The sequence below is a fragment of the Medicago truncatula genome, chromosome 1 (genome assembly GCF_003473485.1).
Source record: "Medicago truncatula cultivar Jemalong A17 chromosome 1, MtrunA17r5.0-ANR, whole genome shotgun sequence".
NCBI classification, from domain to species: domain Eukaryota; kingdom Viridiplantae; phylum Streptophyta; class Magnoliopsida; order Fabales; family Fabaceae; genus Medicago; species Medicago truncatula.
The window spans coordinates 18,638,657-18,654,059 of NC_053042.1; the positions used below are offsets into that span (position 1 = coordinate 18,638,657).

The 15,403-nt window shown below is 34.7% G+C and overlaps 1 protein-coding gene across 1 annotated transcript; it reads right to left on the bottom strand.

The window, feature by feature from the left end:
* Nucleotides 1–2,913: 2,913 nt before the first annotated feature.
* On the bottom strand, nt 2,914–7,212 carry LOC25483153 (elongation factor 2). The gene is made up of 4 exons (XM_013611802.3): nt 7,061–7,212; nt 6,257–6,299; nt 6,079–6,166; nt 2,914–5,589 (listed from the first exon to the last, which is right to left on the bottom strand). The coding sequence occupies exons 2-4, from the start codon at nt 6,257–6,259 to the stop codon at nt 3,149–3,151; spliced, it is 2,532 nt and encodes an 843-aa protein (XP_013467256.1). The 5' UTR covers nt 6,260–6,299; nt 7,061–7,212; the 3' UTR covers nt 2,914–3,148.
* Between the last annotated feature and the right edge of the window lie 8,191 nt (nt 7,213–15,403).

Sequence of the window (15,403 nt, forward strand, 5' to 3'; positions counted from 1 at the left end):
AAAATACACTTTGGCTAAAGGGTGGGTCCCAAATCACAACATGACCCTTTTATTTGACAATTTGCATGGTCTAAAACTGGTATTGCATTGTTTCAAGTCTTCTATTAGTAAATTGAATTGAGCTACTGGTTGTGTTTCAAGTCTTCTATTAGTAAATTGAATTGAGCTACTGGTTGTGTTTCAAGTCTTCTATTAGTAAATTGAATTGAGCTACTGGTTGTGTTTCAAGTCTTCTATTAGTAAATTGAATCGAGCTACAGGTTGTTAAAATTGTAAGAGTGTGTGTTTTTTTTTTAATAATTACTGTTTGTATATATACTCCTAACAATTTTAGTGCTTTTTTTAATGAAGTTCATTTCGCTTATACTTTATTTACAATTTCGCCCCATCATATAAACTATGCTAGCACCACTGCATATATACATGCAAAGGTGGATTGTATGTAGAATTTCATCCTCAGTTAATCATTTTTATACATTTGGCATTTGATTTATTGGAACATTATACAATTTAGATTTTAGAGTGAAATTTAAACTCTGGCTTATTGGTATGTTATTATCTTGTGCTGTGATACTGAGATGAGAAAAACAGAGTTTGTTTGTTTTCACGTCCGGAATGTATCCAACCAACAATCGTGAATGTAGCTTCAAAGAATTCATGAGGAAAAATGTATTGGGATGCTAGAATTCGAGCATCCAACTCAATTTGAAATATACACAGAATCGTATTCATGTGTTATTTGTATGAAAAGAGTCTAGTGTCATATTTAAAGATATTGAACATTTTGCAGAAATGCTGGAATCATTTGTGGCATTTGTAGATATGACAGAGTGGAGAAAGTTCAATGTGAGAGGAAGGACTGGTTGTCATTCTAAATTTTCATCTTCCTTCATTTCTTTACCTTCTAAATACTTAAATGACATTGTCAAGATGAGAAATGCTAGGGACACTCTCTTTTCAACACTCTCTCTAACACCCACTTTTTTATTGGATGAAATTAATGTATGTCCCACCACTTTAAGTGGAACACATTTCCAAAGTGTGAGACCCACTTGATTAAACCAATAAGGAAGTGAGTATTTGAGAGAATGTTGAAAAGAGAGTGTTGCTAGATACTTCCATTGCTATACCTTAACATTTTCTGAAAACTTAACAATATGATAATAACTTTCTTTAATTAGTATGTACAAGGTACAGTGCTTACTTTGGTTTGAATAGAGTATCTTGTGTCATTAGTCATTACGCTGATGAATAATGTATTATCTATCCTAATGGACCTTTCGATGATTTAATTGAGCACAAAAAGAAAAAAAGTGAATTATAATCCAACCATATTCAAAGCAACATATATAGTGTTCTGTAAATGTGTTATCAGTAGGCTGGGGTGTGTTTTTTGGTTGTATCAGCTAGTCACTTTGCACTTCTTGTGCGTGGCCTTTAATTATATATGCCGATTCAAAAAAAAAAAAAAAATTACACTATTTGAATCTCTTACAAGTAAAACTTCATACTCATCAAGAGGTTTAAAGGTCAATCCCCTGAACAATACAAACATTTGAGATACACCCCAGAAGTAGCACAACAAATGATACTCAAGTTGAAAATAGTGCTATTAAGGTTATTATATTGGATTAGGGTACATAGACCAAGATTGGATTAGGAAATTAATACTGAAGAGAAAAATGGGATTGCTACCAATTTAGAGAAGATAGTAGAGTTTTGTCTAGCACACGTAAAAGCACAAGGCAAATAGTCTAGTTGCTAGAGGTTGAAATATAAACCAAGAAAAACTTTGAATCAAATGACTAAGAGAGATATTCACAACAACAACAAAATTACTGAGAAATTAAAAGAAATGTCCTATCTCTGAACTTGATTCATTGCTAGATATCATGGAGTCTTTTGATTTGTATAGCTGGTGATACCAAATGTGTAAAGACTTGCTTATTCTTGTTATATCAAATCGTATACATAGAAATTTTAATTTAATTAATATTAAACGTATCTGAATATTTCGACTCTCCCAATTTATGTAGGCTAGTAAAGAGCGTTTTTAACACCAACATTTGGACCTTATCACCCTGTGGACTAACCTCGCTAAACCCATTATTTAATTTTAATTTGGTGAATCAAATAAATAATTATTAGTACAAAATAAGCCTGTTTTTATTTTGTTTTTCAGAATTAAACCAAACTCTTTGTAACAAAAAATGGTTTCATAAATCAATTGATGTTATCAATAAATTTTGCTCACAATGGATTTAATTCCCCCAAAATACATGACCTGTTAAGCCAACTTTAAAAAAAATAGAGTACTATATACAACAACATTCAATATTCAATAAGCAAAGATACTAATTGTTTTCGAAGAGACTATAAAGGTATGTGTAGGAGGATCTTAACGTAAAGTAGATAATTCCTTCAAATGAGCCCAGGGTTATATTTATCTTATGCTATAGAAGGGTACCTGTCACACAAAATTTGATTAAAATTGTAGAAGTTATAAGGGAATCCTGTCAAAAGTTAAAATAGATCACTACCCTTCAAGTTAAAATACATCAATGGGGGTAAAACTAAATAATCAACCAAATGCCTAATGTCGAATGCATAGCAATAACAGTTGCACTACTACATGTCACTTCTCTGCATGACCAAACAAAGTATACATGAACAAGACTACATGTGTCCCTAATTATAAACTAGAGTACAAAATGGTGCTTATATGTCCAAACAAAACATGAAAGTGTAATTTGGTTTGCAAAAAAACAAAATCATAAGTTTCATCAGAATACCACAACAGCATGGTGTTTTTGAATTTCCTGGCTATTTAAACAAGAGACACCCCTGCCAAACATGCACACATGAGAATATCTGCATATAAGAGATAATAACTTTGGATGCAGCAATCAACCGTAAATTAAAGAGTAGCCAAAATAGTAAATTTCCATCAAGAAACAACTGTGTTCTTAGAAAGCACTTAAATTCAACACAAACAGTAAAACTCTATTCTACATCAATGCAAATGCTACAGACCAAAAATACATCGATGCAAAGATAAATAATTCAAAAGTACACAACAAAACTCGAGATAAGGCAACAGTTTTCATAACAGCCAAGTACATAAATATAAATAAATTGCAGAAATAACTTAAAGCTTGTCTTCAAACTCAGAGAGGGGAGTCATTTGCTCCTTGAGTCCCTTCCTCTTGCGGATGTCCGTCACAAGCTGTGCAGCTTGTGATCCAGCTTCCAAAGGATCTGAGGTCATGGTGTCCCAATGATCAAAGACACACTGGGGGAAAGCCTGCCCAGATGTTGCAGCTCTCAACTGACTGGAAAATCCAAAGGACTCAATGACAGGGAGGTATGCTTTGATGTTGTAAAGTGGGGTACCGGGCCTCTGCATTTCTTCAAAAACGTGTCCACGTTTCTGATTAAGAACACTGTAGATACCACCAAGAGCTTGTTCAGGAGCTTGGATTTCCACCATGTAAACAGGCTCCAGAAGCCTGGGTTTGGCTGTGAGCTGTGACGCATAGAAGACTCTCCTAGCAGTAGGAATGATCTGACCACCTCCTCTGTGGATAGCATCAGTGTGCAGGACAACATCGCATACTTCAAAGCAGATGCCTCTCATGTTTTCTTCGGATAAAGCACCTTCTTTTGATGCCCACTGGAATCCAGCAACCACGGAATCCTTGATTTCATTCAAATACTGAACTCCCTTACACATATCAACCACCATGTTGGGCCCGGTGGTCTCAGGTCCAAAACACCAGATTTTCTTGGCAAGATCCTTGTCCCAACCATACTGTTCGGACAAGATCTTAGAACGATTCTTGGGGTCATCCCTTGGTCCTATTGTGCCCTCATCAATGGCCTCTGCAAGTCCTTCCTCCAATGGTCTTGCTTCCATGTACAGCCTGTTGTGCTTGTTGGGTGATTTACTCATCACTGTGCGGACTGATCTGTCAAGAACAGTCTCCCTGAATGACACAACAGGGTCAGATTTAATAATCTCAGCACCACCCATGAAATCATCCTGCAAGTCTTTCAAACAGATCTCAAGATGAAGCTCTCCTGCACCAGCAACAATGTGTTCTCCAGACTCCTCAATAGTACAAACAACCATAGGATCTGACTTAGCCAAACGTTTGAGACCTTCAACAAGCTTGGGAAGATCTGAAGCGACCTTGCACTGAACAGCAACACGCACAACAGGGGAGACGGAAAACTTCATAGCTCGGATAGGGTGGGCATCAACTTCCTTCTCATTTGTCAATGTAGCATTCTTTGTAATAAATTGATCCAAACCAACCAAAGCAACAGTGTTACCACAAGGCACATCCTCAACAGTCTCCTGTCTCTTTCCCATCCAAATAACAGTTCTCTGGACACTTTTCGTGTACAGATCTTTCTTCTCTCCAGGGATGTAATTTGGTCCCATAATCCTCACCTTCAAACCTGTGGAAACCTTACCGGCAAACACACGGCCAAAAGCAAAAAACCTTCCTTTATCAGATGCTGGAATCATCTTTGACACATAAAGCATCAGAGGTCCTTCAGGATCACAGTTTCGGATGGCATTTGCATATTGATCGTCAAGGGGGCCCTCATACAAATTCTCAACACGGTACCTCTGGGCAGTTGATGGTGAGGGAAGATGAAAGATCATCATTTCAAGTAGGGCAGTACTTGCAGGCAACCAGGTCTGCATAACACGTTTCATCAATGGCTTACCCATCAGGTCCTTCTCTTCAGACTTCATGGTGACCCCTAGCTTTGTAAGCATAGGCCACAACTTATCCTTCTGATCATTCATACAAGTGTTGATGATCTGCTTGATAGGCTCATAACAGAACTGAACAAACCCACGCTTGCAAGAAGCTGAACCAGTATTCTTGGTGGTCCATTTTTTTGTGGCAGGATCGAAGAAATTTTCACCCCAGAGCCTCTCCATCATCTTGGACTCATCAACGCCAAATTTTGAGGCATACATTTTGGCAAAGTTGGTCAGAGTAAAAGCCCAACCATGCAAACCAGCAGAAAAAGCAACTGTTCCTTTCTCTGGATACACCTGAACATCACCAAGAAGTGGATCTTCATATGTAGCCATGATCACATTAGCATTCTCAATCACCCTTGAAAAGGTCTGGTACGCCTCCTCTCCATCAACCTGGAGCTCAAGGAAGCACCTGTCCATCTTATTAACTGTAAGAACAGGCCTGATCCTTTCTCCAAGAGCTTGTCGAAGCACAGTTTCAGTTTGGACACATACACCTTCCACACAGTCAACCACCACAAGTGCTCCATCAGTAATACGGAGTGCAGCAGTAACCTCAGACGAGAAGTCGACGTGCCCAGGGGAATCAATGAGATTAATGAGATACTCATTTCCATTACGCTCCCCCTTGAACCTCTTCAGAGATTCATCAGTCATTTCATAGTAGAGTGAGATACCGGTACTCTTGATTGTAATACCACGCTCAGCTTCATCAGCACGGGTGTCAGTCATACGGACATCACCAGCAACTTCCTGGGCAATAATTCCCGCAGCAGCGACTAAAGAGTCGGTTAAGGTCGATTTTCCTGCAAATAGAAACAGAGAAAAAAATTGTTCAGACCGGCAAACTATAGTACATATACAACATGACAAAAACTATAATACGCTCTGATTTGCAGGAAAAGTTTTATATATGACAATGATACTTTTGAAAATTGTATGACAACATTACTATGTGATCATCGTTAGAACATAAAAAATCCTGCGGAGTATTAAGAAAAACTATAATCACATTAAGAAATTTGTTTGTTAGAGATTTTCAAAAAAAAAAATGAGGTTTTTAGTAGCAAACCATCTAAAAATGAGAGGATTTTCCTGCAAACCATTTTTTTATAATTGGTTTTATTTAAAGGTGATCTGGTAAATAAACACAAAACAACTTCTACTTTTCTCAAAAATCTCTAAAAGTTAATATCTTGAATTATTGAGTATCAAAATCACTTTTTATAATTCGTAACAAATAAGAGAGCAACATCACAGTTCAAAGCAATCAAGAAAAGGCTTGGAGTCCATACCGTGGTCAACATGAGCAATGACAGACATATTACGGATGTTGTGCTTGTAGTCCATAATACGACGTAACTCATCAGCTGTGAACTTCACCTGTTGATAGTAACACAAATCTCATGTCAGATTATGAAAACTCAAAAGTAAAAATAATAAAAAATCAATCAGTGTTGTCCGCAAACTTACCATCTTGACTAGTCTTTTTAGGCCGCAAAAAAAGTCTTCAGTACTGAAACATCAAAAAATTGAAGTTAGTTAAACATGAAACATCACAAATACAACAACAATAACAAGGGTTATTGATATTAACGTCAAAAAATAAACAACGATAACACAAAGATGACAAATCTGTAATCATGTGAGTCAATAACGGATACTTATCTCAGTTTTTATCAAAAACTTTAAAACAAAATTATTCAGATTTATGTATCATATTACCATAACCCACTCATCTCAGTATATAATTATCAAAAACAAAAACATGTTAAATATTATCACTTAAAAACAAAAAAACACAGCAACCATTAACTACATAACACAACAAAAACAAATCTGAAAAACAAAGTTCAAAAAAATCATATATTCATGTCAGTATTTACAATAGATTCGTTACTTACAATTATCTAACAGTAACATCGAAATCAAAAAATAATAAAATTAAAAACCTAATAACATGTGTTTCGATTAACTTAATCTCATATATTCAAACAAATTCATATCAAATAGTAGTGGTAAAAATAACCGATTATATCCAAGAAAAATTATTCGCACATAAAGTCAACATAGCTACATCAATTTAAACACAAAAAATCAGTCAGATATCAAATCTAAAAGAAAAAGAATGAAATAAACACAGAAACAGTTCAGATCTGAAGCAAATCGAAGTGAAAAAAAGTGTGAAGAAAAAAACAAGTACCGATCTGAATAAGAACAGAGAAAATAAGTAAGAAAACGATAAGAGAGATGAAAAATTGAAGGAAGAAATCGAACCTGAAAGAGAGAGCGAGAGAAAGAGAGAGAGGCGGCTAAGGTATGGTGCTGCCTTTCTCGCGTGTTATAAGAAAGAGAGAAGAGTGTGTGAAGTGTGTGATGATATATGTATGTGGATGGACCAAGCGAAACCAAAAACGCAATCCCTAATTCCCTATAACCTAAAATATTCCGTCCAAACAAAAAAAAAAATATCAAAAGATTTTCTAAATGTTTTATCTTTTTTTTTTTTTTTTTTGTATAGAAGAAGGGAATTTTTTTTGGAATATGCCATTTTTATTTTTAATAAAAAAAAATACTCCACTCATCCACTTGTAAAATACTACTACTAGCTTTAACATACTTAACCAAGTGATAGAGGTAATGAGTTTGTATCATAGAAAAATAAAGCATAATTGTATGGTTGATGTTTATGTTTATTTTAGGTTTTTAGTAGATCATTTTGTTTTAAATGTTTTAAGTTGGTTGGTTTTGTTTTAAATGTTTTAAGTTGGTCTAAAATATTTGCAAAGTTTAATTATTTAATACTCAGGAAGACAAATGATAAAGATAAAGTTTTAAGATAGTAAAATAATAAAATGCAGAAGTAAAGAGTCGATGGGATAAAATAATACTTAGTGCAAATAGTAAGGTTTTAAGATAATAAAGAAACCTTCTCTTAAAAAAAATAATAAAGAAACCTAAATTTAATCCCACAAAATTGACTAAATAAAAGTTTCAATTTATAACCCAAAGATTTATTCAAATAATTCATCCCACATATTTGAAAACGAAGTTTAAAAAGAAGAACAAAATTTTAAAATGCATATGTATAAACACGGGATTGGTTTTAATGGGGTGAAATGAGTAATGTAAACGAGTTTTTCATTGTTGTTTCTGTTTTTTTTTTTTTTTACAAAATTGATGTTTTTGAGTTTGGGATTTACATGTGTTGTTGTTGTAACGCCCTATTTCTATTAAAGCAATAAAACACGCGAATAATATAATATTCAAGAAATAGACGCCGCATCTTCAACAAAATGCAAAACAACATGCATGTATAAAAATTCTCAACAGTTGCAGCGGATATAAATCATACACCTCAAAGTATACATGTCATGATATCGAATACATCATCATAAAATTCTCCAAAACGTAAATACATCCAGGATAGACAATCTAAGATAAATCATAAGACAGACACCTAGATCAGAGCCTATCCTAGACTCTAAGGAAACTGATACCGAAGATAGCTCCCGATATGCAATCACTCACCGAAGCAACTAATCATGCACGTCGTCTACCCATCCATACAGACAGGTAGGCGGTCAAAACCACTAGGGGGTAAGTTTTACATCAATCATAATCAATAAAATAAATTTGAACATAAATGAATCATTTCAAGTTCCAAATAATTAACATAAATAATTAATCTCAATAATGATTCATAATGATAAATTCAAATATCACAATCAATCACTCACATCCACAAGTATGTCAATTATTTCACATTTAGGACTCATGCCACAATATGATATGTCCCTCGACACAACACATAAATGCATGCGGTAGCGTCGTCGCCAATGTCTAGGTCGTCACCCCATGATGCCAACAGAACACCATAATCACCTCAATTGGATATAAAATCTGTCACCATCAGTCATGAATGCATGAACATATGACTCGACAACAATGCATATGTTCACACAAACCATTCACTACATTGGATATAAAATTCGTCACCATCAATCATGTATGTATAAACATATATCTCAACAACAATACATATGTTCACACAAACAATTCACCACAATCTCACCAAACACTTAGCATATATGCATTCACCAACAATCCACCATCACATGTCATATATGCACTCACCAACAATCCACCATCACATGTCATATATGCACTCACCAACATTTCACCATCATCATTCAATATCAATACATGAATTTCCACACTTCAAGTAAAGATCAAATACAATAATATTATGATGAACATCATATCCAACACTTAATAAGTCACTCACATAACTTCATTTAACCTTACAAAGCTATTCACAAAGATTTACAAGTTAAACGGCTTTAAAGAGTCATTATCGACAAAGTCTGTATCAAGTGGCAAAACGGCCAACATTGATAATTTTCAAAGCTAGGTAACTTAATCAAGTTTTAAAACCTACAAATTCATCTTAATCAATCATGTAGTCATGAGCTTAAGCCACTTACGAACTATTAAACATTAGTTCAAAGATTAGCTTAAGTTCGTATGAGAAAACCCAAAGTTCATGTATTCCACATTCCCACCCAAAGTGACGTTTGACATGATTAAGACATTAAACCACTATACAAGCCTTGCCTAGGTCCACTTGGATTGTAGACTCAACTTGTAATCCATTTTAGTTCACAAAAGTCCATTTCCGGTAAAATCCAAAAGTTACCCAAAAGTTCAATTTTCAAGCAAAATAGAAAATCCCAAATTCGATTGAGTAAATCATGTTCCAGCAGGTTTAGGAGTACAAACAAAGATTAAACAAGTTGAAAGAATCATTTTACAAAGCTTAAACCTACTTAACCAAGTGATGGACTTAAAAGAGGTAATGAGTTTATATCATGAAAAATAAGGCATAATTGTATGGTTGATGTTTATGTTTATTTTAGGTTTTAAGTAAATCACTTTGTTTTAAATGTTTTAAGTTGGTCAGTTTTATTTTAAATGTTTTAAGTTGGTCTAAAATCTAATTCCAACCAAAAATGATGTAGAGATTACTCCCAAATCTTCGCTCTCTCGCCGTTCAATCTCTACAACCATCTTCTCGCCGTTTCCTCCACCATTCTCTCCCGCAACCACTTCACTCTGCTTCCATTTCTCGCCCTCTCTTCAATTTCTCCTTCGTCTCTACACAAATCACTCCCTTCCCCTTTTTCTCACTCCTTGGTTCTTCAAGTGAGGCATGCTTCGTCTAGGGAAAGGAAGAAGAAAAGAAAGCCGATGACTCCGGTCACTTCTAAGCTCAAGAAAACTAAAATGAAATCTTATTCGTCTTACAAGGAGGTTCAGATTAATGAATGATGGGACCTTTGGGCGTTGGAGGGAGGGAAAACGTCACAATGCTCATTTGAAGTCAAAGATAGCGAAACGTAGATTGAGAATGTCTGCTCTTGTCCCTGTGGCATATGCCAAAGTAATGAAAAAGCTCGACTTTTGTGGTTAGAACAATTGTAAGTTGCTGCCAGTTGTAGAAAGTGGACTGGTCAGGTTTTGAATTTAACTCTAATCATTTGTCCACACTCACATTTTAGAATATGCAGAATGAGCAATTACATAATTGTTTCTTTCTTCTCTATTTGCGTGGAAGAGTTATAGGGCATAATATTTTGATGTTATGCCTCAAAATGGCATGCTTTAATGGAAAATGTATGCAATATTGTTAAACATGTGGTGACTGACCGTCCTCGTGGGCTTAGCTCAGTTGGTATAGACAATGCATAATATATGCAAAGTCCGGGGTTCAAACCCCGACCACTACCAAAAAAAACATGCGGTGACTGATTGATCCTTTTTGTAGCACATTTGATTTTTCAATTAGCAGTTTGATAAAAAAAATTCATATCAAATAACATATAGCTACATCAATTTAAACACAAAATCACTCAGATATAGGAAAAAGATAGAAAATAAGTAAGAAAACGATAAGTGAGATGAAAAATTGAAGAGAGAAAATCAAACTTGAAACAGAGAAGAAGAGATAGATAGATAGATAGAGAGAGAGAGAGGGGGGGGGGGGGGGGGGGGGGGGGGGGGGGGGTGGGGGGGCTAAGGTATGGTGCTGCCTTTCTCGCATGTTATATAAGAGATGGAGAGAAGAGTTTGTGAAGTGTGTGATGATATGTCGAAGAGTAAGGACCAAGCGAAACCAAAAGAGATGAAAAGATCTGTATTTAGATAACCATTTAAAATTTGATTTCCGACCTCTTTAGCATTAATATCTGCATCCGTGCCTGCATGTAGTGAGCTTTGGGGTCAACCTACCACACTCTTAGCTTTATTTTTGCACGTAATATTGAGACTTTTTAAATGTTAACCCAACTTTATCTTAGCTTTATTTTTGCATGCAATATTGATGAGATAAAACCGCAAGTGCACGGTCTTACCGAAGTAGTATGAAAAGAGTATCGTTCCGACAGGGAGTAGTTTAATTCAATTAACCTTTGATAATGATTAGAGGAGAAATGAGTTGTAAGTTGGGGTTTTCAAGCGATTGAAAGATAAAACAATAATAAAAAGAGAGCCTTGGGATCGTTGGTCCGTCATAGGCGACAAAATCATTCACAAGTCAAGCCATTAAACCTAAACCTTATTCTAGACCTAGTTTCTAAAGACGAGTTTCTCTTAAGCCTTTCACATCTCCTATCGGTCTCAGTGAGTGTGTTCCTCTAGTAAGCATGCCTATTTTCATGGTTGATTACTATTAGAATCTTTGAAGATCGAAACTCTATAAGTCTCAAGGTTCACTAGACTATTTTCATGTTTCACAATCCTTGTCTAAATTCACTTGATTGAATATTAAAGCTCCACTTTCGTTTTATGAATTAACATTTGGAATGATGGATTAACGATTATCAAACCCTCCACTTTCGTTTCCACAGTTTGATAATATTTAATCCATGTTAAAACGGTGAATTTAGAAGAGAAACTAGGGTTATATAAAACTAAGGGTTAAGGCTTGACTTGATTAGAATTATGTCATTAGACTTATCCAACAATCCCAAGACATAAGAAGTCTACTCACTCATGGTCATCGTTGACATGGAGAAGAAGAGAGAAAGCATAAAAGTAAATAACAAGAAAGTAAAAGAAAAGAAAATAACTTTTATTCAAAAGACAATTGTCACTTATTGGATTCCAAAGAAAAGATGATTATTTGTGATGACTAGCTACTCTATTTATAGCATACATTCGACTTAAAATCTAAGCAATTACATTACTAGAATGTTCCACAAGAAACTGCGGGCTAAAATAGAGTAGCTTAAAATCCAAGCAAAAGCAGCAAAAGTGACTCTGGAGGGTGGCACGGTCGTGTCAATGCTAGCACGGGCCGTGCCAAGCTTCTAACTTTGGGGGAGACATATTTTTGTCTCCGAATCTTCGTATTTTCGTACTGAATCAGCTCCAAGTCTCTTTCTTTTGCTCCAAGACTCAATCCATCCAATATTCATTCCTGAAATAAAATAAAATACAATTTGTAGTAAACTATCTTAAAAAGGAAATAATACTAATATAAAATAAAATAAAATCTAATTAAAACTAAACTAAATAACATATAAAAATAGATAATAATTAACTCATCAAATATTGAGACTTTTTAAATGTTAACCCCGCTTTATCTTAGCTTTATTTTTGCACGCAATATTAGGACTTTTTAAATGTTAACCCCACTTTATTTTAAATGTTAGCCCCACTTATCTGGTGGTTAGTGAAAAAAGAGATATAAAGGTTAAAAAAACTTTTTCTAATTCTCTTTTTCACTTCGAAGTTAAGGTATTTTACCAAGTGATTGACACACACCTTCAAGAACTTAATAATAAATCTATAGAGGTGAGTAGTGAATTGCTTATTTGTGTAGAAGGTTTACATCCAAAAGATTTCATTTTTGCATTTGATAGGGAGAAGTTTATTAGTTTAGCTTGATTTTATCCATCAATATTTTTTCTTTATATTCTCTTCGATGTCAACTTCGACATGCTAGTTTGACTTCTTGTGAACAACTTTCTAATTTAGAAAGGACCGGTGATCTTTCAAAGAAGTTGGTGGAAACTAGAAAACTTATTACTAATCCAATGTATTTACTTTTAAAGTTAGCATTTAGTATTAGAATTCTGCTCTTCACCCTGCACATTTTGCTCGCACCCTGCAGCCATGCCAAAAATACTCTTGCGCAAGTTAACTAGTGCAAGTGTTAATCACTGCCACTTAACTAACGTTGCGTGAGTTAATTAGCGCAGCGTTAGTTAACTCACGCTACGTGATGTCTTAAACAAGGCAGAACACCTCATTTCTCATATAAAATCTCAAAAATCTCTCTCAAATCACCCAAATCCAAAATTCCTTCATGTTCAAATCAAACAATACTCCAATAACAAGTAAGTTTTCATGATCAAACACCCTTAACCTTTTATGTTTATATGTTATATTTTTCTCATAAATTAGAAATTTTTTAGATCTAGAGTTTGTTTAAATTTTGGTGCTTTTGGCAAGAAATCATACAATGTTTTCATGTAAATGACTTGTGTTGCTTAAATGTTTAGATGTTTGCATCTTTATGTTGTAGTTTTGAGTTTTAAAGAATTTTTTTAGACTAGGGTTTGTTTAAATTTTGATTTTTTTGCAAAAAAATGATACAATGTTACATGCAAATGACTTATCTTGCTTAATTGTGTTTGGATGTTTGCATGTTAATGTTGTAGTTACGAGTTTTAGGGTTTATGTATAATTTGCACTCCAAGTGTTTGATGAATTGTTTGAATGAGCTTTTCATTGATTGTTTTTAATTTCTTATTGTGTAGATTTGAAGCAATGGTCGGGTGGATCGACGTTCATGCACAATTCAACGGTGGAGAACCGCAGAGGTTGAAGGTTCGGTGTCTTGGTGTAACGTTAAGAGGTTTAAAGGATGAACTCACTGAATTCAACCAAGGAGTTAACCCCAGAGACACAAGGAGGGTGGAACACGTTCGGTATAAACGTTCAACGCTCGACGAGGGGAGAGTATCATTCACTTGGGTGGAGTTAAAGAACGACGAAAACGTGACGAGCATGTTTTGGGAGCACATCATGTTCCAGTAGATCGATATGCGGGTGACATTGCTGAGCTCAACTGAAGATATCATCAAAGGTTTGATTCCGCCAGAAGATCGTCATTAGGTACCGAATGCATGCACCTTCCAACTAAAACTTTTGTGTTCCTCTGGATGAGGTAATTCAAACTTGCCAAACGACAAGTCCTCCGCATTCGCCCAACATTCATGTTTTTTCTTTGAAAGGATTAAATTCTTGTTAGGCTGGTTTAAATGAAGGTATTGAAGTGTCATGAAATGAACCTCATTTCGTTGGCACTTGAATACCATCATCTAAAGCAAGCATAACAAAAATTTATTCTTTTCAAAGGAAAAGCAAGAACGCCGGGCGAAATGTTTGAGTCTTGTTGTTTGGCCAGTTTGAATTTACCCCATTCAGAGGTAACACAATTGTTGTAGTTGGAAGGTACAAACGTTCGGTATAAACGTCCAAAAGATCAAGGAATGAATGCACCTTCCAACAACAACAATTGTCTTTCTTTGAATGAGGTAATTCAAACTTGTTGTTGTTTGGCCAGTTTGAATTTACCCCATTCAGAGGTAACACAATTGTTGTAGTTGGAAGGTACAAACGTTCAGTATAAACGTCCAAAAGATCAAGGAATGAATGCACCTTCCAACAGCAACAATTGTCTTTCTTTGAATGAGGTAATTCAAACTTGTTAAATGGAAGGACTCCAGCATTCGATGAACATCTTAAATGATGGTATTCAAGTGTCAAAGAATGCACCTCATTCTTTTGACACTTGAATATCGTCATTTAAAATGCTCATCGAATATTGGAGTCTTGCAGTTTAACAAGTTTGAATTTGCCCCATTCAAGGGTAAGATAATTGTTGCAGTTGGAAGATACATTCCGGAATGTAATGTAATGATAGGAACATGTATTAGTGAGAATCAGCTATATAAGTTATTTATTGACTTTTTATTCGAATTTATTCAATACACGTCGCATAATTTTTATTTGAATTCACGCTCTCGCAATTTTTATTCTAATTCAAGCTGAATTTATTTATTGACTTTATTCAAATTATTTTATTTCCTTTATTCTAAATTATTTTATTTACTTTATTCTAATTTATTTATGCACTTAAAATAAATATTGATTCAATATTATTCATAAAAAAATACAAATATAAATAAAAGTAAATGAACTAAATTAATATTTATTTATTAAATACAACATTAGAAAATAAAAGCAAATATAAAATAAAAAGGAATAAAAAAATTGAGGCATATAACAACATCTTATTTTATTAACAGAATTCATACAATTCAATAATTGATACGATAATTTATTCGAATTCACTAAATCTACTTATTCTCTCTCTCTCTCTCTCTCTCTCTCTCTCTCTCTCTCTCTCTCTCTCTCTCTCTCTCTCTCTCTCTCTCTCTCTCTCTCTCTCTCTCTCTCTCTCTCTCTCTCTCTCTCTCTCTCTCTCTCTCTCTCTCTCTCTCTCTCTCTCTCTCTCTCTCTCTCTCTCTCTCTCTCTCTCTCTCTCTC